This window comes from Mauremys reevesii, linkage group 1 (assembly GCF_016161935.1).
Source record: "Mauremys reevesii isolate NIE-2019 linkage group 1, ASM1616193v1, whole genome shotgun sequence".
In the NCBI taxonomy this organism is placed as follows: domain Eukaryota; kingdom Metazoa; phylum Chordata; order Testudines; family Geoemydidae; genus Mauremys; species Mauremys reevesii.
Genome location: NC_052623.1, coordinates 85270758 through 85295240, shown reverse-complemented (window position 1 = coordinate 85295240; position 24483 = coordinate 85270758). Strand labels below are relative to the sequence as shown.

The 24483-nt window shown below is 40.8% G+C and overlaps 1 protein-coding gene across 4 annotated transcripts in view; it reads right to left on the bottom strand.

The window, feature by feature from the left end:
• The window catches only part of SCEL (sciellin), a 125464-nt gene that overhangs the window by 9934 nt on the left and 91047 nt on the right, over positions 1-24483 (bottom strand). For 3 of the 4 annotated variants that reach the window (XM_039519741.1, XM_039519723.1, XM_039519715.1), the window contains 6 exons: positions 22262-22297; positions 20376-20447; positions 9159-9227; positions 5172-5228; positions 2941-2994; positions 173-253 (listed from right to left, as the gene is read on the bottom strand). In XM_039519741.1, coding sequence (XP_039375675.1) covers positions 173-253; positions 2941-2994; positions 5172-5228; positions 9159-9227; positions 20376-20447; positions 22262-22297 — 369 coding nt within the window. The remainder of the gene's footprint in view (positions 1-172; positions 254-2940; positions 2995-5171; positions 5229-9158; positions 9228-20375; positions 20448-22261; positions 22298-24483) is intronic. The other variant, XM_039519731.1, reaches the window with a different exon arrangement.

Here is a 24483-nt window from a genome sequence, read left to right as displayed (position 1 = left end):
CCAGCCAGTAAATATATCTTTTGTTTCCCTTGCCACTCCACAGGCTGGTGGGAGGATTCCAGTCTCCATGGAACTTCCATGCATAAAGCCTGTTTGCCTGGATTTTGTGTAAGGAAGAGTGCTTGAGGCATTATTTATTTATTTAAACTTTGTAACTCATTAACTACAGCACCTGGATCCTCTGTCATAAGAGTAGTTTGTGTTAGATCGGTTATTTGGAGCACTAGCAGAATCAGAAGGTTTCTCAGTTGTCCTAAAAAAAACAATGACAAGACAAAGATTTGACACAAAGTATATTTTTAAATCATGCACAGTCAGACCACTTTCAGTGACACTTGAAGGCACAATGTGGCCCTGTGTTACTAACATTAGAAAGTGAACAAGCGACATTTTTTCTTTCCTTTTTTTTTTTTAAAAAGGGTGTGAATTTAGCGGTCATGAAATGTGGCAGATTGGCAGCCCAGCAGATTAAACCCTTCTTCATTCCCCCAGACATGTCAAGCTGTGGTGGCAGCAACCATGCAAGTTTTCTCATACAGCTTCTATGGTGACCTGGAGGGACCATCTGTAGGCTGTGAGCCAGTTGTTTAGTGTCCATCCCCAATCAGTCCCTGGCAACTCTAATGAGAGTGGTGACAAGGTTGCCAATTAGTGCCTTGTGATGGTGGTTTTGTGATGTGGACATTTATCAGTTGGCAACTGGACCAAGACCTCCAAATAAAGGATGGGCCAAAACAAGAACCATTTTATTCACCACCACCCCCCCCACTCCTAAACTTTGGAAAGGGTTATTCAGCTGAAGACGACCCAGATCCAAACTGATCTTAGTAGTTTGGGTCTATTTTCTGTCTGGAGCTAGTACTGGCTCTAGTTTGGTCATCACACACCTCCATACTTTTGTCCAAGCCCATTTCCTGGCACATCCACTCTCACCACCTATCTAACGCCCAGTGGTGTCACTTACCTGGGGAAGGAGCTTGTTGGCTTTTTACCAACTACTCCTCCTTGATAATTTCAGGAAGTCCTTATCAGACATTTCAGGGGGCTCACTGAATGCTCCCTAATCCTTGAAGAAGCTAATAAGGAGTTACCACCTAGCCCTCTTGCCCTGAAGACACCAGGAGGGTGAAAGCTATACAGACCGCTACCCACACTAAAACAAGACATCTGCAGGTATGCGGTCAGCAAGGAGAGGGGCAAGAAGAATCCATTGTGGGTCTGTGAATGAGGGCAACAGGGGAAGAGGGAGAGGGCTGGGGAGGGTGGGGGGATAAAGAGGCTGTGCTTCCACCAGACAGGGTGCACAAATACATACACAGAATCTGAAAATGAGACCACTAAAGACACCAAAAGGCCACAGAACCTCATGCCAAGATGACAACAGCAGCTAGTTTGGTATGGAGATGTTGGAAAAGAAAGTTTATCACAAGACCTGTTGTGGCAAGGGGATTGTGTGGGGATACAAGGCTGTGGGTCTTGTTGGGGCCCTCTGTAGACTTGGATACACATCCAAACTTTTACATGTTTTTCTTATTAATTGAATGCCAAACTCTGTCAGGTTCCCATTAATAGTTTTCATTTCTACTATCAAATTGTTGTGTTGATGGTGGGGTTTTTATGTTATCTATATTTTGCAATGTTGGCAATTGATTTTTTGATACATATTACATTTTAAATGGGGACTTTAAAATACCAGCACAGAACAGATATACAGATTTTGACAACAAAAAATAAGGAATCAATATTGAGGTTATTATTATTTTTTTTAAATTCGAGTTTTGTTTCAGTTCAGGAACAAGCCACATGGATGTGTTTCAGTGTAATACGGTGATGGATGCATTAGAAATGACTAGCTAGAGTTAGATAGACACACCAAGCAGCACCAAGATTCCTGTATAAGTATCCCAGTTTCCTAGAGTTTTCATGGATGTAAACAGGACATTCTACAGCAGCATAAAACTTAACCTCATCAACCTAATAAAGAGATTTAAATAGGAAATGCTAACAATATTTATGATTTTCTTTTTTACAGTGAAGCTCAAACAAAAGGCCACTATAACCGTATGTCAAAAGCTATAACTCTGCCAAAAGTTACATTCAGGGAGAAAGTGATAATCATGAGCCTGAACACTGGTTATTTTGCCTGCTGTTTGATTTGTTGCAGTGAGATTGCCAAGGTCTGGATTCTCCACTAAATGAATCTTCCTCCATTTCAGTGTTTTACATGCACAGCATGTAGTACGAAGCAATGCCCTCCATTGTGCCTCACCCTTGATGTGGCAGAGCTCCTTTAAGAGCGGAGAGAGAAGTTCATTCTCTATATACTTTCAGTCTTTGCCTCTCTGAAACGGCTAGCCAGGGTAGTATCTTGATGGGGACTTTTGTGATGTGAACACCTTTATATTAAGAAAAGGATTGAAATTATTAATTTACTGAAATTACTAATCCTTCTTAAATACTTAGCGTGGGGAGGGGTTCCATTTAGATATAAAGTTTAATGAAGGATTCTCTCTAAATGAAGACAAAATACCGTGAATGTTTTCCCTGAAAGACTGACTGCTAAATTCAGTTTCATGAAATGAATCAAGACTTCAACAGCTCAAGTGACCAGGAATCCTAAAAGCATTGATGTATGCTTTAAACTATCAAATACCTTAATACACCTACAAGTACTTCTTTGTGACACCAAGATATTTGCATGCACTAAGGGGAGTAATGTATTCTGATTTTAAAAATAAATAAATAAATACAGTTATATATTAATTATATTAGGCAAATTTATAAATAAATTTATATGTGTTTCTAAAGATCTGAAATGTTTACATACTCACATTGGTAAGGAACATTCCCATGCACAGTACTGCACAGGAAAATGCTCCATCACTACAGACTATTTTAATTTTCAATGAATGTAAGACAGAGCTATGAATTAAGTCTCACCGATTTTTATTTTGCTCCACAGGAGCCTTTACTTCAATGAGCTCATCTTGGCCTCTGTGAAAATGAAATATACCTCAGTGTCAGTCAAAATTTTCAATTCAGCTATAAATTAGCTATTAGGATGTAATCATGGAATCATAGAATATCAGGGTTGGAAGGGACCTCAGGAGGTCATCTAGTCCAACCCCCTGCTCAAAGCAGGACCAATCCCCATCTAAATCATCTCAGCCAGGACTTTGTCAAGCCTGACCTTAAAAACCTCAAAGGAAGGAGATTCCACCACCTCCCTAGGTAACCCATTCCAGTGCTTCACCACCCTCCTAGTGAAAATGGACTTACATTTTAAAAAGGAAGAAAGCATAGAATTTTTCCACAAGTAAGAGATTGCTGACTACACTGCACTATTATCCTGGTTGCCTGACAAACACTAGTTTCCAGGAGAGAATCCCCCATCTTTACTATTTATTAAAGCAGATGTTTGCTGAGCATTTTGAGTTTCATTAATAGAAAATAAAATCCTCTCAGTGGTTAGAGCACTCTCCTGAGAGGTGGAAGATCCTTGTTCAAATCCTGTGTCTCCCTCTGCTGGGGAGGGGATGGGAGGGGGAATTAAACTGGGGCCCCGGGCCTCCCACATCCCAGATGAGTGCTCTAACCATTAAGCTAAGCATTATAAGGTGGGCACCATGACCTCTATTTCCTTCTAGATTTTGAATGGGACTTGATCCAGTAGGCAGCCTGTGAGCACACCTACCAGATTGGGCCCTGCACACAAGTTAGGCGGAGGATGCTTATCTTTCCCCAGTTCGTGGATCGCTCTGAGGCATAGGTGGGAGACGGTATCTGGGTACCTAGAGGGAAGTGGCAGTGTGCATGCCCAGAGGCAGAAAACTTCTACCCTGAAAATGTAGGCATCTACAGGGTTCAGCAGAAGTTTTGTGGATCACAGTGGAGCTTAAAATTGGAATTTAAACACTTAAGTACCTTTGTAGATACAGGCCTCAGTGTCTCGGGCTCTGACCCAATATGAAAGCTACATTTCCCTTTAAATTACAAATTTGGTCTGGATATAGTTGCACTGATGCTCAGGGAGTTATAACTATGCCCAAACTGCGGGGGAGCGGGAGCAAAATAATGAGGTTACATCATAGCTATAAACTTAGGGCATAACTGTAACATAGCATCATCCTTGTAAGTGTAGGCAAAATTTGGGTCCTGAGTGTGGAGATCATTGCATAGCTCCTACTAGCAAAGTAGTGTGGCAGCTTCCTGTTAGCTCATTCCATAAAACGGTTTATGGACAACAAGGACCTTGGTCTAAATCTCACTCTATTGACATTGAGGTCCAACACACAAGTAAATCCCTTTAGAATGTGGGACAATTTATTAACAGCTTAACTCTGCTCTGTCTCTAGCAAACACAGCTATTCTGAGGCCTGGTCTACACTGGGGTGGGTGTTGAACTAAGGTACGCAAGTTCAGCAACGCGAATAGCGTAGCTGAACTTGAACTACCTTAGTTCGAACAACTCACCCGTCCAGATGCCGCGGGATCGAAGTCCGCAGCTCCCCCGTCGACTCCGCTACCGCCGTTTGAGGTGGTGGAGTTCCGGAGTTGACGGGAGCGCGTTCGGAGTTCGAACTATCGCGTCTAGATTAGACGCGATAGTTCAAACTCCGAGAAGTCGAACTCTACGCGTCGACCCGGCAGGTAAGTGTAGACCTACCCTGAGTTGTTCAAAATTTTGTTTAATCCCCTACAAAATATATCTAAAGTTCTATAGGCAGTTCTATTGGACACTGATGAACTCTGAGGCAGCTATAAACATGCATGGGGGGTGCAAAGGATTCACATACACACACCAAAAAAAAGCCTCCTGAGATGGGGTGCTGGAACAATTTGTATAGTGGGGGTGCTGAGAGACATTGAACCAAACTTTAAACCCTGTATATAATGGAAAGCATTTCAAGCCAGGGGGTACAGTAGCACCCCCAGCATCCCTACTTCCAGCACCTGGGTGTTGACTGATTAGTTAATAGTACGTAAGTGTTATTTCATCATTGCTATTATTTTCATTCTAATGCTATCCTGTACTTCTGAACAGCTGGTGCTACTTTTTAGTCCTTTAAGGACTTTATGGATTTTAATATTAGTCTTTTATTCAAACTCCAATAGTTATACACTACCAACTGCATCAGTAAAATAGAAACTGAGATGCTTCCAAGACTTACCCTTTGTTATTTGTGTGAGTTGTGGGATTTTTTTTGAGATCATCAAGATCTTGGCTCCTATAAAAGATAAAGGAAAACCAGAGCAGGTCACAGTCGGTACATACAACTGTCCATTAGCTAAAATTAAGGACTTGCTTAAAGTAAAGAGGTTATTGACACATTTTTCAAGAAAGATGGAGTTAAATTGATGGCAAAGTTGAAAGCCTACATTACTAATTCAGTAATATACAACCAGTAAATATATACCCTTTCAGGTTTTTCCATTTGACCCAAGCAACACCTGATTATGTTTTAGAAACAACCAACTACACCTAACATATGAGTCAAAAGGGTAAATGCCTTCTTAGCACTCATAATCACAATTAAAAACCCCCTACTTCAATAACTTCAAAAAAATTGCATGGTTCTTAGCCAGCAATGAACTTTAAACCATGAGGTTACTGAATCATAAAATCAGCAGAATACTACTATGATGTATGCAAGAATGAGCCCCCACTGAGAAAAAAAACATAGCATAAACTAGAAGAAGCTAATCAGCATTGGCTTGTACTGAAGACCAGTCACCTCTCTGGACCACCAGGATTCTGATTTAATTCTTACTGTGTTGGTGGGACAGCATGTCCAGCTATGACTGGGGGACATGTTAATTGGATAAACCCACTCATTCTATACCCTCTAGTCTCTAGCTGACAGACAACACTTCCATTGTCTGACATTTCAAAATTTCATTTTACTCTCCATAAAATTACAGCTGGTTGGAAAACACAATTTCTGTTCCATGGAAAATTCTCATATGTCAAAATATATTTTCATTCCAAATAGGAAAGAAAAGCTGAAATTTTAATATTTCTTGCAGAATGAAAATTCCAAACAAATTCTGATTAGAGAGCTATTCAAATATTTAGTTTCAGTAACACTGAATCACTTCATTTAAAAAATGTTGAAGCAATATAAAATAATGTAATATATTATAATAATTTCCTATTTCAACATGTGTCTGCAAAAATGTTTCCATTTCAGTAAACTGCATTTCCTAATGTAAAATTTTTCAGACAGCTCTATCTAAAATCAATCCTAACATTGCCTGGACACTTTAATTAGGTTAATATCTTGTATCATTGATTTGTGAAGGAAATGAGAGATGGATTGTAAGTATAAAGCTGTTTCTCACTACAATACCCCTCTGACTTCCTATAGAGCCCAATCTCATTCTCTTAGTGCACAGTATTGCATGTGTGTTATTACTTGAAATTCCAATAGCTGTATATTAAACAGTTCTATCTTCAAACATCATTTAGCAAAAGATAAAGACAAAGGGCTTTGCAAGATTTCCCCTTGTCATTTGTCAGCTGTGGGATTCACTTTGAGATCACCAAGATCTTGTCTTCTTTAAGGATCAAACAAAATTAGCACGAGGGAGTCAGAGGACATTCAACATCAATTGTCTAACATTACATACGAGCTATTAATAGGGAATCTACATATTCTTCTAGAATTACTGATAAGTTTAAATTTGTTATGTTAGTAATTCTGATATATTTATGGCAACTAACACAGTGTTGCCAACTCTCACTATTTTATCATAAGTCTCATGATATTTAATGTTTTTCTTAAAGCTTCAGGTCCTGGATTCATTTGATTATGTGAGAATCTCAGCTTTCATTAAAAGAAAAGTAAGTTTCTAGCTCCTGGTTGTAAAGAAATGCTTGAAAGCATAAACCTGAAGGCTCAAAAAAGAGAAGGCGGATTAAAAGAATAAAAAATATATTATTTTTAAGGCAATCTCATGATGATGCTCTCCCACCCACATAGCTACTGCTGCTCATTTGGGATGGTTTAATTATGCTGATAGCTGTGCTGCTGTAAGTCTCTAGTGTACACATAGCTCTAGTTGTTTCTAACTCACCTGGGGCCTTATCCAAAGCCTATTGAAGTTAATGGGAGTCAGGCACCTGTTACATCTTGTCTTAATTAAACCCTGACCCTGGAACTGAAGACATGTCAAGTGTCACAGATTTCATGTGACACTAGTGTATGTAGGCAGACCTTCACGCATTCCTGCATCCCAGAATGAATGTTCTCTAGAAAGCAGGAGGACTTGGACTGCTGCCACCCCAGGGGCTGCTGTGGTGCCTGATGAAGCATGCAGATGGCCTCTCTGCCTTCCCCGTTGGCTGCTTTCAAATTGCCCTGCAGTTTCTCAGACATGAAGAGCAACAGAAAGGGGAAGAGGTAGCATTGGTGACATGACATGAGTGCCCCACAGGCAGGAAAGGTGAGGGGCTTCTGAGGATGTGTGAAGTGACAGGAACCATGGCAGCAGTTGGGAAACAAGGCAGGACCTATGGGAGGGTGGGGAGACAGGGGACAGGGTACTGGGGAGGACAAGGGAGACAAGGACTATAGGGGGACAGGAAGTACGGGAGGAGCAGGAGCTGCTGAAGGGAGGAAGAGCGAATGGGGGAACAGAATGGGTGGACAGAATAGGGACGGGCAGGGCCGGCTCCAGACCCCAGCGCGCCAAGCACACGCTTGGGGCGGCATTTTGCCGGGAGGGCGGCAGGCGGCTCCGGCGGACCTTCCGCAGTCATGCCTGCGGGAGGTCCATCAGAGCCGCGGAGGGTGCGCTGGTCCCGCGGCTCTAGTGGACCTCCCACAGGCATGACTGCGGATGGTCCACTTGAGCCGCGAGACCAGTGCACCCTCCACAGGCACGTCTGCAAGAGGTCCCCTGGAGCTGCGGGACCGGCAACCGGCAGCGTGCCCCCTGCGGTGTGCCGCAGTGCTTGGGGCGGCCAAATTCCTAGAGCCGCCCCTGGTGACGGGGGCCTGTAGGAGGAAATCAGCTAATAGTGCTAGTGCCACCAGGTTACCAACTCATGATTCTATCTGCATCTCCTGATATTTAGTGTTTTTCCTAAAGGTGCAGCTCCTGGAGTCATGAGATTACACAAGACACTCAGTTTATCCCCACCATTGCTTTGTGATGTAATCCCTAAAGACAGAGAATGGGATGGTTTTTCTTTTTTTTTTTAAGTATTCAAGAATATAGTGGAGGGGGGGAATGGGAGAGAATAGGATATATATGACTATTATTTTCCATATAGCAGTGATTCTTAAACTGTTCTCCAGGGAGAGCTTGCTGGTCACATGATTCCAACTCTCCTGCTTGTTTCAAAAGGCTAAGTAACATAAAAAGCCAGCTAAAGCAAGATTAAATAGCTTCTGACTATTACTTTTCCATGTAATTACTTTAATTGCCACACCAATGTTATTTGATCATCAGTAAGAGACAAGTTGGTCTGAGCAATCAGGAATGTTCCAAGAGACAGTTTCACTATTAAGATGAAAGATAAAGTTTTCAATAATGCCTAAGGGTACGTCCATACTACCCGCCAGGTTGGTGGGTAGCAATCGACTTCTCGGAGTTCGATATATCGTGTCTCATCTAGACGCGATATATCGAACTCTGAACGCGCTCCCGTTGACTCCGGAACTCCACCACCGTGAACGGCAGTGGCGGAGTTGACGGGGGAGCCGCGGATTTCGATCCCGCGCCGTGAGGACGGGTAAGTAGTTCAAACTAAGGTAGTTCGACTTCAGCTACGCTATTTGCGTAGCTGAAGTTGCGTACCTCAGTTCGACCCCCCGCCCCCCAGTGTAGACCAGGCCTAAGTAACTTAGGATCCTAAGTCCCATTGACTTTTAAAGAGACTTAGAGCTGGTCTGCACAGTGCTGCAGTGTGCTCTACAGGGGGTATGAACTGCAGGGTGCTCTAACATGTTGCACTCTAACTGCCCCATGTAGACCTTGCTGGCACAAACTAAAAAGGTGCCTAGTTCACATTGATGTGATCCCATTAGGAGCCTACCTCACTTAGATGTTTTTGAAAATTGTACCCAAAGTCTGCAATATAAAAAATGTCGGGGACTCCTGCCTTATAATAATTGTACCGCAATTTACAAACAACTGTATGTTGGCCCTACCTTGTAGTTCTTTCTGTTGTGATTCTTCTTTCAGCAACAGATATGTCAGGTTTTGTTGGAGATACCTGCCTATAAAAAATTAAATGCTATTAATATAGTTATATGTTTTATATAAACATATACAAGCACCTGCTCCAAAGGAGTTCAATATAACACCCAAACGACTACAGCTCTTCCGGTGTTAATATTAGAATCAAATGTTAAAAAGAATCCAGTGTTTTCCTATCAAATAATGCATAATAGGTAGGGAAGTTAAAAACATAAACAAAATGGATTGAAATATTAAATTAATACCTAAGATAGAGATTTCTTGAATATGTACTTATAGAGCTCAAAACACTATATTGTCTGGGTATCATAATGCAGTATTTAAGAATAGCACAAAAGTATTATCAAAGTGGGCTTTGTTCTTGCTATTCTAAGGGTTGACCACGTATAAACTGAGGTGTTTTTTTCTTGAAGTCACAGCTTTTCTATGTTTGAGTGTTTTTCCTAGTGGCTGGCATTTCTCTGTTAATGGGGACGAAAGAAACTGCATTAAAAACACTTCAGATTTTCAACCCTGGTTTAGGTAAATTTCAATATGCATTTTAAAATTATTTCCAGGTAAACATAGTTTGTTTTAACTAACTTGTACTCCCAGACAGTGTCCAGAAATTTCAGCTAAAGATAAATTCCTTCAGATAATTTATCCTTTATTCTTCACCAATGCTCCCTAAGAAATCTTCACCTTAGTACACTCAGAGCAGACCACTCCCATAGAGGGTAGGTAAGATCAGGTTGCAGGGTGAGAAGGAGGATGTTTGCGGGGGAATGGCAGTCTGGGCTAAGAAAAGAAACAGATCACAGAAATTCCATTTCTCTGGCAGTGTGAGTTAATTTTTTTCATCAGGAAATCATGACAATAAGATAAAATAAACATACCACAACTCTCAGACAACTTCCAATGTTTTAAATTAATCTTAAATTTACTCTGCTGTTTATATTTTAAATAACTACCTCCTCAGCGAACTGCATTTTTTCCCCTTATAAGCTATTCTCAATACACTGGGAATAGAGTGTCTATTGGCTTGGGGGAAGGGGTGTAATTTCCTTTCCTGTCTAAACGGACATGCACAAAAAAAGAGATACTTCTTCTGTAATAAAATATGAGTTCTACACTATATGTACCCATCCTGTCAATTACTCTGATTTATAAAACAAAGTTGAAGAATCCTAATAAATTATATATGTTGTGATCTACATTCTGGTGTGACTGATCTGTTTGGCTATGCTTTATGGTTCTCCTGGAACAAACACTTCTTCCATAAAATGTAAGCTAGGCGATATATTAAATTTTACACAGGTAACACTTCCTTAATTCTCTCTCTCTCTTTCATGCCACATCTGCTTGGCAGGATTAAAGTAAGTAATCAAGACTGACATCTTGCAAATTCCTTCAATTAGGGCAACTGGTTGTCTGAAGGAAGTGGGAATAGGATATAGATCCTTTAGGTCACTGGTTCAGATACCCCTCAGGTTAAGAACAACTACAGTTAAGATTTGATGGTTATTTATAAAGACACATAACATAATGACTTCAATGGCATTACCTGCAGGACTAGTTGGATGAATCAGCATTTGCAAGACCCACTGTCTGCAATGAGCTTTTTCTTAAAAACTCATACAGTTGCTCGATGAAGCTACACCTACAGTAGCAACAATGCACTGTAAAGCATCTGCCAGTGTTCATGCCACCATCTAATCTAATCTTTCTCAGAACAAGTCTAGCAGCTGTTTACTGTAGCGCTTTCACCATTTCTACCACCAGTGAAGCTCCACCCGTGGCATGTAACAGTGAGAGACGGAGAAAAACCTCCGTGGAAACACTGCTTAAATTAAGATGTAACTTGCCGAGTGATGATTGCAAGTGCTGAGGCATTCCCTCCCTGAAGTTCCCAGCCAGTTCGGCTCTTCTTCTGAGCTGTCTCTACTCTAGGACTCTAGACATTCTCATTCTCACTCAGGACTTAGAACTTTCTTTCCTTTGGGCTCTCTCCCATTAACAACTCCCAACGGCAGTTCACCATACTAGGGCACCCCTGGACTGGAACAGGAGAGCTGAGCTCAATTTCATTTAGTAAGTCAGCTACCCTGTTACATTCCCAAAGAGAACAGGAGTGTTTGTGGCCAGAGCTCCCAAACCCCTCTGTATCAGTTCATGAGGGACAACTACTTCACCAGTAGAAGTCTGGCAGAACCCATCCAGCTGGTGTGTGCAGCTGCACAGTTCCCAAAGGAATTCTCACTGAGTTACCCAAAGTGCCACCATGAATTCTCATTGCTGCTCAGCCCTTTTACACAACACCTGCAAATAGGCTGCGACTTTAAATATTACATTACATTTTTTTTACCACTTCCACAGTGGGAAAGCTCTGCTTGTGTTAGCACATCCTTTAATACAAAGGTGAAAACTAATCTGGTCCAGCAAGCCAACAGCCATAATAATTTTAGAAGACTTGCTCTCATTAAGAGATAAGCCCCTCAGGGCTTAAGTCAGTCACTATGCAACCAAGAAAAGGTTGACAAAACCCTGGAATACACTGACACTTCAATAATGAAGTTGAGCTAAAACCTCAAAAGACATCTCTGTCCTAATAACATCAATATTGAAAAGGGCAGTTTCAGGCTACAAAAACAACTACAAATTGCCAACTGGAACATCCAAATTCTGGATCAAAACCGCACCCTGAAACATAGTAAGTAATTCAGGATTTGCATTGTACAAAAATTAACATAACAGGCCTTTCTGAACATTGATTGACTGTCCAAGGCCCCTTCAACACTCCTGTAACAGACTTTGTGGTGTGTAAATGAGAAAGAAAAAGTAAGTCGAGAAAGGAATGGCGTTTATTCTGAATTGGGGTGCGTTTTCATTCCTGTTGCAATCCAGACTAATCAATGCCAGCTTTCTTTCAAAGGAGCCCTCATTTTAGCCTTGCACCAACAGAAGCCAAGGATGACGAAATTGAAAAGGTCTGCAGCCGACTGTGAAAACCCATTTATACAGTGCCAAAACACAATGTGCTGCATTGCACAGAGAATTTCAGAGCAAAATGCAGAGGCAGAGTTGTTTAGAATGTTTTGAGGGGATGTGGACTGGGAAAGATCACTGAAGAAAGGACAGCAATTCATTCAGTTCTGCTTTGAGGGTAAGTATGACCTTGTAAACACTACAAGAAATAATGCATTTGCATCTCTTCACATCAGCTCTGCAATGGCCAATCATTTATATCATTGAACAGAAGAGATGTAAACCAGCACTGCTAACTTTAAAACTCTGTCGGGTGCCATATATACTAGAAATGAGGTGCAGAATCTCTCACTCAGTATAAAAGTCAGTTAACATGGGTTTTTTTTGTTTTTTGCTTTGGTGCAAAAATTTCTCACCAGAAATTTGTGTGTTAATTTGCAGAAGAAAAAGCAGTCTTGAAAGTCAAAAGCTACTTTTTATAACCACAATCAGCCTTTTCAGCCAAACCCAGATGTGACAGCAGTTATTAGCATCATACACTCTACACCTGCTCCAGGATCAATCCTACTTCTTTAGTAACTAGGTACCCAACACACTTGTGGGTGAGTGAGTGGTGTCCCATGTCATATTCTAGTAGTCTGCCCAAATATATTATCTAGAAAGGGAAGATAAATTAGGAAGACATCAAAGTGAGGCAGCCAGAAAGGAAGACTTTGTGATGTGCAAGTGGGGTACTTAAGCAGGGTGAGAGGCTAGATTAGACACAACTGAAAGATTCTTATTTATATATAGTAATAGAGTTTACTAAAGGCTTCAGGCCTTGAGTGCAGAAGGTGGGGGCCCACAAGGACTCTAAAAATTAACACTTGCCACTCCAGACTTGTATTAAACTCCCAAGATTACAACTTCTCCCTGCCCTTGGATTGGTAAATGCTACCACCACCCAAGTGTAAAACCCCTTTGAGAGATCAGGAAGGCTCACTTGGGAATTCCTTCCTGTGGGGTACCCTCAAGCCTTTTCACGCCCCCCAACCCCAGGGAAGAGCTGAGAAAGAAAAAAAAATCAGCTGTTGCCACCAGCTAATAAAAAATACATGTGCACAAGCCTCTTAAGACACAGAACTCTAATCCTGTTCTTAAAAAAGGTAAATTTTATTAAAAACGAAAGAAAGAAAATACATCTGAAAACTCAGGTTATTGCTAGATTTTAAAAGAGCAAATATAAGGATTAAGCACAAGAATAGCTTTCAGCAGGGCCGGCTCCAGGGGTTTTGCCGCCCCAAGCAGCCAAAAAAAAAAAAAAGCTGCGATCGCGACCTGGGGCAATTCAGCAGGAGGTCCTTCGCTCCGAGCGGGAGCGAGGGACCCTCCGCCGAATTGCCGTCGAATATCTGGACATACCGCCCTTCTCTGGAGTGGCTGCCCCAAGCACCTGCTTGCTAAGCTAGTGCCTGGAGCCAGCCCTGGCTTTCAGATGTCCAGATTAAAGGTTACAAGCAAAACAAAAGCACCTGGGGTTAGCACACAGGAATCCACATGCCATAAAGAAATAAAAGAGAGAAACCTAATCGCATCTTCCTAGACATTTCCTGATCTACTTACATATCTGGGGTTTCAAATAAGTAGTTTCTAGGTATGATACTGATGGTTTTTCATACTTGGCCCAAGCTTTTTACAACATAACTGCTGCCCTGTCCCCCTCTCACCAGGAGAACCACAGACAGTCAAGGGGGAAGTTTTTTCCTCAATTTTAAAAAGTTCTAGCCTTCCCATTGGCTCTTTTGGTCAGGTGTCCACTCACTTCCTTTTACCTATGCATAGTAGTGAGACTTTTAACCCAGGTAAAGCAAGTAGAGAACAGTTACTGAGAGTGATTTTATAGCTAACTGGCTCACTAGGTGTCCATAAAAGGGAGCTATTTCTCCCCCACCCCTTCATTTATCACACATCTCATATTAAATGGGATGACTATGGAAATGAGGTTACCATTAGCTAGACAGAATCAAACCCCATGATTTCTGAAATCGTGGCATTACATTTTCTTTTGAAAAGCAGTAGTTAGAGCAGCTTGAATAATGAAAGATGATGAAAACACCTGCAAAAAATAGGCAATGGAAACCTGGAGCTTGGTCTCTTTCCTCCCACCCCCATCTCCCTCCAAGACAAAAGTTACTTAGGAAGACTACTCTGTGAAGACTTGCTCTCAAAGTACCCACCTTCATCCACATACACATCCCACTGAAACATCTTACTCAACCCACGTTTACTATACAGCCTGCAAAAAAGACAGACTTAATAACCTCTGAAGTGTTTACTGTACTCCTACAGTCTGACAGTCATTAAAGTTCAAGACAGCAGCCAGCATGACTAGAGGCAATTTGGCAGCTGAGTAAGATCTCTATCCAAGTTTTATAAGGCCCTCATGACCATAATGTCTGAGCACCTTCTCAAATACTCCAAAACAGCTTGTGAATTTTAGAATTGATTAATAATTGAAGCTATTCTGTTACTGATTCATTATATTCTATTTAAACTCTTTGTGGCAATCCCTTCATTAATTATTTTTAACACACTGGCACAAATTCATCCCTGGTGTAATTCAGATTAAATCAGTGGAATTGCATTAGGGTTGTATCTGGCCCAGTGTATCCAATACTGATAGATACTTTTAGATAGGTTTCGCTATGTGCAGACTTTATGTATGGTCTTTACCTAACCTAAGACACATAAGTTGCTTGCCTACTGAAGGAGATCATTAATAGATGGTTGAATAAAATTGTACTGGGAACCTTGAGGACGATTTAAAATATTCAAACTATATTGCCTGTTGAACATACTGCTTAATGCAGATTTTGAAGTATTTGCAACTAAGAGAAGAGTAACTATTGTCATAGGTGCTACAATTATAATAAAGTTATTGCTCAAGGCAAAGGGCAAAATAATCCACTTGGCGCATCATTGAAAAGGGAATATCACACAACAAACAGGCACAGGATAGTGAAAACACAGCATGAATTAGATCCATCACACAGATCTGAAGGAAAAAGTGTGTCTATACATATTTCCTTTATTAGTTATATACCATCGTATGGGTATAAGATGGTAAGGCCCCTGCCCTGAGGAGCCTACTATCTAAATTATACAAAATACATACAAATAAGTTTTAGACACAATGAAGGAAAATAATGGCATGGGAAGAGATGCAGCATAAAAGATTATATGACTAAAAGGGTTAGTTTTCAGTTTTAATTTTTTCAGTGTTAAAATATATATAATTTTAAAATATCTCTAAACTGAAATTACTTACTTTAGTCATGTAAAGCACATGCTGAATGAATGTGAGAATTAAGGAAATGTACTAATGTAATAAACAAATATATCTTCCACATTATAGTTTGTGGTAGAAGTGCTGCAGTAGGAGAACTATGAGTATACCGGAATGGATTAGACATTTAGAAAGCAGATCAGAACATTCTTATATCCTCAACTGTAATTATCAACAGCCTATGTTAATTAACCTACTTGGATGTTTTTAAGTTAGAGTAGTAACTGACAGGGAATGTCAATCATATAGACTTTATATAGTATAGAGAGTGCCCTATATAATTGACATTCCGTGTCAGTTACTACTCTAACTTAAAAATTGGTTAAAAGTATAGCTTTGTTTTCCATTAGGGATATAAGCAGGAGGAGACAGAATATGATTAGCCGTCAAAGGCTAGGCAATGAAAAATAGTAAGATTCTTGAGGGGGAGGGGTGGGGGGAACTTGAAGAAGGAGAGTGTGGATGCCTGGCTGCTATATACAGGAATATAAGAATTGCCATTCTGGTCAGAGGTCCAGCCTATCCACTATCCTGTCTCGGACAGTGACCTGTACCAGATGCTTCAGAGGAATGGACCCTGTAATTTATGTAGTGGCCTACTTATAGAGGAAATTTCCTTCTAACTTCAGGTAGTTTGCTTATACACTGAAGCCTAAATGCTTATATTCCTTTAAACATGTTCTCATTAATGTTATGGTGATCTAATCATTTTGTGAATCCTACTAAGCTTCTGCCCTCAATACTATCTTGTTGCAGACAGCTACACAGGTTAATTGTGGATTGTAGTACTCAGGACAGGTGTATATATTATATTTTAAGATAGAGAATAAATGAGCATAGGGTAAAGTTTTACATGAGTCAGATGTCAGAAGATGTCCCCACACCCACACCAGATCAATCAGCACCCAAAGTACACCCACTCACTAAAGGACACTTCATCCTCCCATCTCTGGCTCCCACTCTCTCTCCCCTGGTAGTTCCAGGGAGGTTAATGCAGCTCCAGGATTCTGTGTGTCCTTTGCAAGAAATAGAGGGGCCAGGATACACAGAAGCCCAGTGAGGGCCTCATTCCCAGCTATACTAAAAAGTGATGTTTGGCACTTTGGCCCAGATCCACAAAGGGACTTAAGTCCCAGTTTTAGGCACCACTGTGATCCACAAAAGCCCCACTCAGTTGCTGCCTAACCCTGTAGATTCCTACATTTTTGTTACAAAAGTTTCCAAAGCTTTGGCCTCTGGGCCTGGGCACTGCTGCCCAACTCCAGAGATCTGGATGCCAAAGCCCCAGTGCAATCCTCAAACTGGAGGGAGATAGGTGGATGAGCGCCTATCTTGTATGCGGGGCCCAATTCAGTACCCTCAGTGCATGCCTACTAGATCAGGACCCATTCAAAAGTGTCCTCCTGCTCCAAGTGACTGTATAATTTTTAGTGTAGTGGTTAGTGCACTCATCTGGGATGTGGGAGACCCAGGTTCAATTCTTCTCTCTGTCTGACAGGGAGAAATTATTTGAACAGAGGTCTCCCACCTCTCAGGAGAGTGCCCTAGCCACTGAGCTATGCTGAAGGAGGAGGATGGGTGTCTCTCTCAGTCTGTACTGTTGACACTGTTTCACTTTGAACAACTGCTTCAAACAGTCACTGAACCAGAGAGAGAGAGTGACTCTATAGCCTCAGAGCTCCAGATTCCAGTCCCCCTGCTCCAAAGATGCTTGCATGGCAAATTGCACTGTGGAGTTAACATTCTTTGCCCCAAAGAGAGATAGCACCTTACAGCCATCTCAGCTAATCTCCCTCCAAATGATGCTCCTGCTAGCACTGACAGCTTCCACAGGGAGTCAGTTACAGTTCTCAAAATGGGTGATTTACCACAATTTGGATCTTATGAGGATGGCAAAGAAAATCAGGGATTGATTTGCCATAAAGTATAATCTGTAGTATCCAATAGCATACATGTCTGTTCCAGTTATATGTTTTTTGCTAGTTAACACAGCCCTCTCAAAATGAAGATGCTTTGATAGCTATCGTGCACTCATAAATATTAATAAGAATCCATATTTATCCCAATCACATAAGAATGAATAGAATGCTGTACTCTTGTACCCTACAGAAGACAAGGCAGATGCATTAAGTATCATATTCCGGTCATTTTAAATGGGGAGTAATTCATTAATACTTTAACATCTCTCCAGAGAAAAAACAAAATCCAAGTAAATATGTATCTTTAAAAATGCATTTAAATATTACAGTTCTGAGTAAAATTACATGACAATAAAGTATTTCACACTTAAACTAAAATATTACCTTAATTTTATTTTAATGAATTTCAACATTACTAGAAATTAGATTTACTGTTAATTTTCCTGGGTAAATATTTTTTGCCAAAATTATAGCATTAATGTAGCATTTTTAACAGAAAATGGTGTTTCTGTTGAGCACTATTGGATACATACATTTAGCAGAATTTGTAGGTGCATAAGACTGTAGGATTGGTTACATCAAGAATAAAGGGATATATTTAGCCCTCTGTTTTCCAGGCTACTTATAGTTTACATAGTGACACAAAAAACTGCAGAGCAAGGTTACCATAGTAACATAGTGGATCAGTCACATACTATTCCTACAGCTCTCCACCAATGGAGGAACTGGAATATAAAGCTTGATATGTTAATGAGAACCACTAGGGGAGGATGGATATGAATTGAATGAGAATGGGGATTAAGGAAGACTTTAAGAAGCCTTTATAGTGGGGAATGGCTGTGACATCCCTAGTTAATGAACTGGTATATTTTATTCTGTAAAATCTCAGAGATTTGTGGATGGGAATGTTTCACTTAAGCACTACTTTCTTCCTAGAGAATTACACTGCCAGACATCTTCAGGGTGTTTTCCTTGATTTTGGACTGTTCTAATGTACTATGGAATTTATTGGAGAATACAAGGTAACATATGCTAAGACTCCAGATCTCCAAAAATTATACTTTGTTAATCAAATCAATTAAACTGGGCTAATTTAAACTGACTTAAAATCTGTAGCCTTTCCTATTCAAAATTAAAAATTGCAAATTGTGAGCTACTATAATTCTCAGTGCATCTCTAAAAGTATCTTTCTTGTAATGAATTCACAATTTTAACCATAGAGCTGAATTGCATAGTCAGGGCACTGTATTACAGGCAAGGGCATAGAGTCAGTGTTTGTGCACGGTTATTACTGAATACATTGGAAAATGTACCATTTCCATTCTGACAAGCCTCCCAGTTTGCCTGGATTTTAAATAATCAGCATTTTCACATTCTTCATTGACAACTTTTATAGTCGATTAATATTATCTATATGTATTTCAAAATACAGTACCACATACACTAACTCTTAAAAACACATTTTAATATTTGTCACATTAATTTGTGTTTACATTTTTCTGTCTAACACTAACAATACTCCACATTAATATGGCTCTTTTACCCACATAGCACTATGCAGACATTAACTAAACCTAAATGTGGCCTGTAGTGCTCAGCCTCTTTTAACAGCTCCACCCTGCGGCTGGGTCATTTTGAGTCCGCCCCTTTCAGGGAAGTAAGGGGTCTCACCTCAAGATCCTAAAGGTCCTGTGATGGGCATCCAACCACCAGGCCTGACACCCCATATCCCTATCTCTCTTCTTCGTCAGGGAGGAACAAAAGTTAAAACAGGAACAAACATAAAGTCCAGTAGTCTTAAGTTAGGGCTGCCAGCCTGAATCTGGAGATTCAGCAGTCCCGTCCTCCTTCCCTCCAGGAGGCTGTAGGAGGACCCAAGCTCACCTCTCCTCTGGGTCCCAGCATTAGGCAGGGAAGGACTGTTTGTTTAGGTCCCCTGCTGCTGCCCTGGACTGCTTACTACATACAGCCTTTGCAGCCATTTTCCTTATCGTCCCTTTCCTGGATCCTTCTGCCTGGAAGTTGCTCTCTCTAGTTAGCTTTCCCCCATCTCATGCTGCAGAACTGGAACCTTTGGCACTCAGCCCGTCAGGGAAATCCGCTGGCAAGCCTGGATGATTTGTTTACCTGCATCCAGGCTTGCCAGCGGATTTCCCTGACGGGCTGAGTGCCAAAGGTTCCAGTTCTGCAGCATGAGATGGGGGAAAGCTAACTAGAGAGAGCAACTTCCAGGCAGAAGGATCCAGGAAAGGGACGATAAGGAAAATGTTCGGCCAATCACAGCTCCCACTGGCCGCAGTTTGCTGTTCCAGGCCAATGGGGGCTGTGGGAAGCGGCGGCCAGCACATCCCTCGGCCCACACCGCTTCACGCAGCCCCCATTGGCCTGGAAGGGTGAACTGTGGCCAGTGGGAGCTGCAATCGACCAAACCTGCGGACGCTGCAGGTAAACAAACCGGCCCGGCCCGCCAGCAGATTTCCCTGACGGGCCGCGTGCCAAATGTTGTCGATCCCTGTTGTAGAACTTCTCTCTGGTGGCTCCCAACTTCTCCAGCAGCCACCCTGCTCTGTTTGGGTTGCAAATTTTTATCCCAGCTGTTGCAAACTAGCCATTCAGCAGCAGCTAGGGGAGTGATTGCTCTCTTCATTAACCCTTTTATTGTCTGCTGCTGCCTGTGTGGGGTCTTTACTTCCCACCACACTACTCCCATTTGATAGCTGTGGAAACTGAAGCACAAAAGGTGTAATGACTTCTCCAAGATAATGCAGCAAATCACTGACAGAACCTGGATTACCATTCATGGAGTTCCTGGCTTCTAGTCCTAAATTTGGTCCATACTGCTTCCCCTCATCCACAGAACCCACGTAACCCATCAAATATTGAGGTCTAATAAATCTATTATGTTATATTTCTCTTTCCCATTCTGTACCAATCATTCTGATTATGTCTATTTGTAATACCTTGTTCTGGTTTTATTGTCTACAGTAGTTTTTGATCTCTCAGGTGTAGTTTGTTCTGATGAATAGATAGTCCTGCAATATAATGTTAAATATATATTTAATTCATGAGTAACATGCCTGAGTCATATAAATCTCATTCCACATACATAAGTTATAATAGTACCCATCATCGTACAGTATCTCTTAGGTTTATAATACAGTAATGAGTTAGGGCAGTGGTTCTCAAACTTTTGTACTGGTGTTCCCTTTCACATACCAGACCTCAGAGTGCAACCCCCCTTATTAATGAAAAACACTTTTAAATATATTTAACACCATTATAAACGCTGGAGGCAAAGCGGGGTGGAGGCTGACAGCTCGTGATCCCCCATGTAATAACCTCGCGACCCCCTCAGGGGTCCCATCCCCAAGTTTGAGAACCCCTGAGTTAGGGGTTTTTTTGAGAAAGGACAACTACTTTCCACAGATTTTTTAAAATTACATATATCCACACATACAACACTTCTTTGCACATCCGTGCTGTGACCCATTCAGCTTTGTGAAAAACTGGTGTTTCTGGATTGGTTGTTTTAACATTATGGATTCAGTAATAAATTGTGGTTTGTTTAAGGTTTGAAAGTGCTTGTAGGAAAAAAATCCCCGCAGATCTGATATGAACTTTTGCATATGAAGAATAATGTGAGCAGAGTACTGGTCATTTTTTCTTAATTTTTAAGATCATATTTCTCTCTCATCAAAATAATAATTGCAACACCTTTAGCAGACTAAGGCCTTGATACTGCAAACACTTATGCACTTGAATAACTTCCCCATGAGTCAACAGGGCTACTTGTGGAAGTAAAGATAAGCATGCGCAAAAGTGTTAGTAGGATCAAGAACTAGCTAGACATTTTATTGTGCAGAAATGAATAGATGTAATATGAATGTCATAAAGCTCTGAGGCCAGTGACTCTCAAAGTGCTCTGTGGAACATTTGCAATCAGTCCAAAAAGAGTAGGCTTTATATGGTCCTGGTTCTCCCTCCTTATATCTAGGTACTAAAATCACATTAAAAGACAGCTAAAATACCTTAAATACGTTCATAATATTAGTTATTAATAATAATAATTATTATTATTATTAATATGTGGGGTTGTCTCTATAGGGATGTTATAAGATAATGAATGGGAGAGAAGGTGGGCTACTGGATTGGGAATCCGAGTGTATGTGATCCAACAGACAGACAATCTCTATTAAAATGAGATCTACACTATGACAAAGTTTGAGAACTGCTGTAGTAGATAGACCCAATCCATGAAATTACAAGTCAGTTAAGCATTCTCTGTGTGTGAATATTTTACTTATTTAACTAATAGGTTTAGAAACTGATTTAGTTAAACTGGCACAACTCCTCTGTGTGGATTTAAGAGGGCCTTATATCGATTTAGCTTCAGTCAAGTCTTTACCTTAAATAAGACTTTAGTTTACTATTTCCCCTCCCATTATTTTACTCTTTCCCTCATTTACTCTTCTTCCATTTATTGATTGCCTCCAAAGAGTCAGTTCAACATTGAGTGACCTTAGTAGTGGCAATAACAACAACTGTGGAATTAAAATCAGGGAACAGGTTTATTTTGGGCGGGGGGGGGGGTGGCTTGGGGGAGAGGGGTTGTTTGTATTTTAAATGCTGAGCTATGTACATTGAAATGCTCTAAACTATTTGAAGGATAAGGAGATTTATACTTTGTGGGATGTCCTCTTTGCTTGCTCCTGTGTGATCAGGAAAATCTCAGTTAAATCATATATTCATTCTGTTAGAAGCAAGTACACAACAATATACACAGAACTGTGCTGTATTTCCAAGCTTAAGAGCTTTACAAGTAATATTTAAAATATCACAAACTTACATCTTTGGCCCTTCTGGATTTTCTGAAGAAGCAATTCTGTAGAAAGAGAACCATATGCACTTCAGATGTGACGTAGCAAACACTAGTATTGGAGCACCTCTCAAGTATTTAAAAATCTAACAACAGTCTATCTTACTTTTCCTTCCTTATAAGACAACAATGTTTTCTTAGTGTATGAATAATGCATACATCTATATAGATAACATACTGAAAATAAAATAAGACATTTCTATTATATTTTTACATATTGTTTTTAGTTTAGACAATCATGAGTCAATTAACTATTCTCCAAAGTACATACTCAGATCAATGCATCTTTGATTTCAGTACTCAATTGGCAGCCAAAAGCTCAGTTATAGTGGAACTGATAAGATACTTAACATGGATTGCACGTTCCTTTTAAGTGTCCTGTAATTAGTGCTTAGTTAACATGGAATTGAAATGGGATACTATAGAAATTCATGTTATGCTTGGAAAGAGTGAATTCAGAAAAATTCAGAGCAGTTCTTTGGCTCATAAGACTACTTGAAAACTAGTGACAGCTTTCTTTGAAGCCAGACCATATTTGGGTAACCCCATTCCTGAAGATAACAGGACAATCCTGTGTCTCACTGCTTTCAGATCCAAAGGAATGATTCATCTCTACACTCTAGCTTTCTCTTAATAGCAAAAATAAAAAAATTAATTTAAAAAATCTGATGTCTAGCAAATTACCCTTTACTACCACCAGCAATGGACCACTTGCTTATTATTTGAATGCCTTCCAAGAAATCATAGTTATAAGCATAGGATAGACAGACGGGGTCTTTTTCCTAGAATTGAGAAGTGCATGGCTAGTGGTGCTCTGATTCTCCACTCTTGCCATGTTATGGTAGTCCTGCTTACATAGTTTCCACATCTCTCTATTTGCTTCTGATTTTAATCTTGTTGCAACTCTGCTAAACACGCCATTTCATGGTCTTCCTGAAACATGCTTCAAGCAAAGTAGGAAGCTCTCCTTTAATTGGTGGCTATTATTAGCTATAATAATACCAAGCACTGAAAAACAGCATGTACATCTTCAAAGCACTTTACAAATATGAACAATGAATCACTTCACTCCCATCTTTGATGGCCAAGTGTAGAGTGGCAACACCAATCAGAGGTAGAGTGACCATATATCCCAAAGGGAAATCAGAACACTGTGCAGGGCTGGCCTGACCCACCCATCCGAGCCCTGTCTCCCCTCCCCTCCGCCACACGTGGAGTTGGCCTTTTCCCTCCCCCCGCCACACATGGGGCTCAGGGGCAGCTCTAGGGAGGGATAGCTCAGTGGTTTGAGCATTGGCCTGCTAAACCCAGGGTTGTGAGTTCAATCCTTGAGGAGGCCACTTAGGGATCTGGGGAAAAAATTGGTCCTGCTAGTGAAGGTGGGGGGGCTGGACTCAATGACCTTTCAAGATCCCTTCCAGTTCTAGGAGATTGGTATATCTCTGATTATTATTTATTCTCCTCTCATCCCTCTGTAAATAAATATTTCCCTTTCTTATATCCATTGTACTTTCCCTGTGGGGGTGTGCATTCACTCTGGGGGGTTTGGAACAGGTGCCCCTGGGGTGGAAAGGATTTTTTCCTGTTGCATTACTCCGCACACCTTCTCTTGGCCAGAGCTGCCTGCAGAGCAGACTCCATCTTGGCTACAAGGGCACTAGAGTTACATATAGAAGGGCATGACATTGGCTGTAATGTAATTTCCAGAATAGCCCTAAAAGTCTTGTGCATATAGACAGTTACTGAAGCTACGTTAATTGCATCCATGCTGAATTCTAACTTCCTGCAACGGCTGACTCTATGGATAGGTCTGGTAATATCTTTTATTGAATCAACTTCTGTTGGTGAAAGAAGTTTTTGAGCTCCACAGAACTCCTTGTCTCTTTCATATCTTGAGATCAGCACAGCTACAACAACTCTATGGATACACACATAGTAAACAAAATGCAAGGGGTGGGGGAGAAGAAAAATGCACAAGCGTTCAGGAAAATGCCAGGCTACAAATTGCTTTTGAAATCAAAAGCACAAGGAAGCAGATGTATTGCATCTACATATCCATTTGGAAGTTTATCCATTGGCAAAAGACCTTCAGAGAATATTCAGGATTATCACAGAGTTGCTATTCTGTAGTGAGCTAAGTGGCTTGAAAGGAACTGTACTGCAGCACAGGAAAAAAAACACGTCTACAGCAT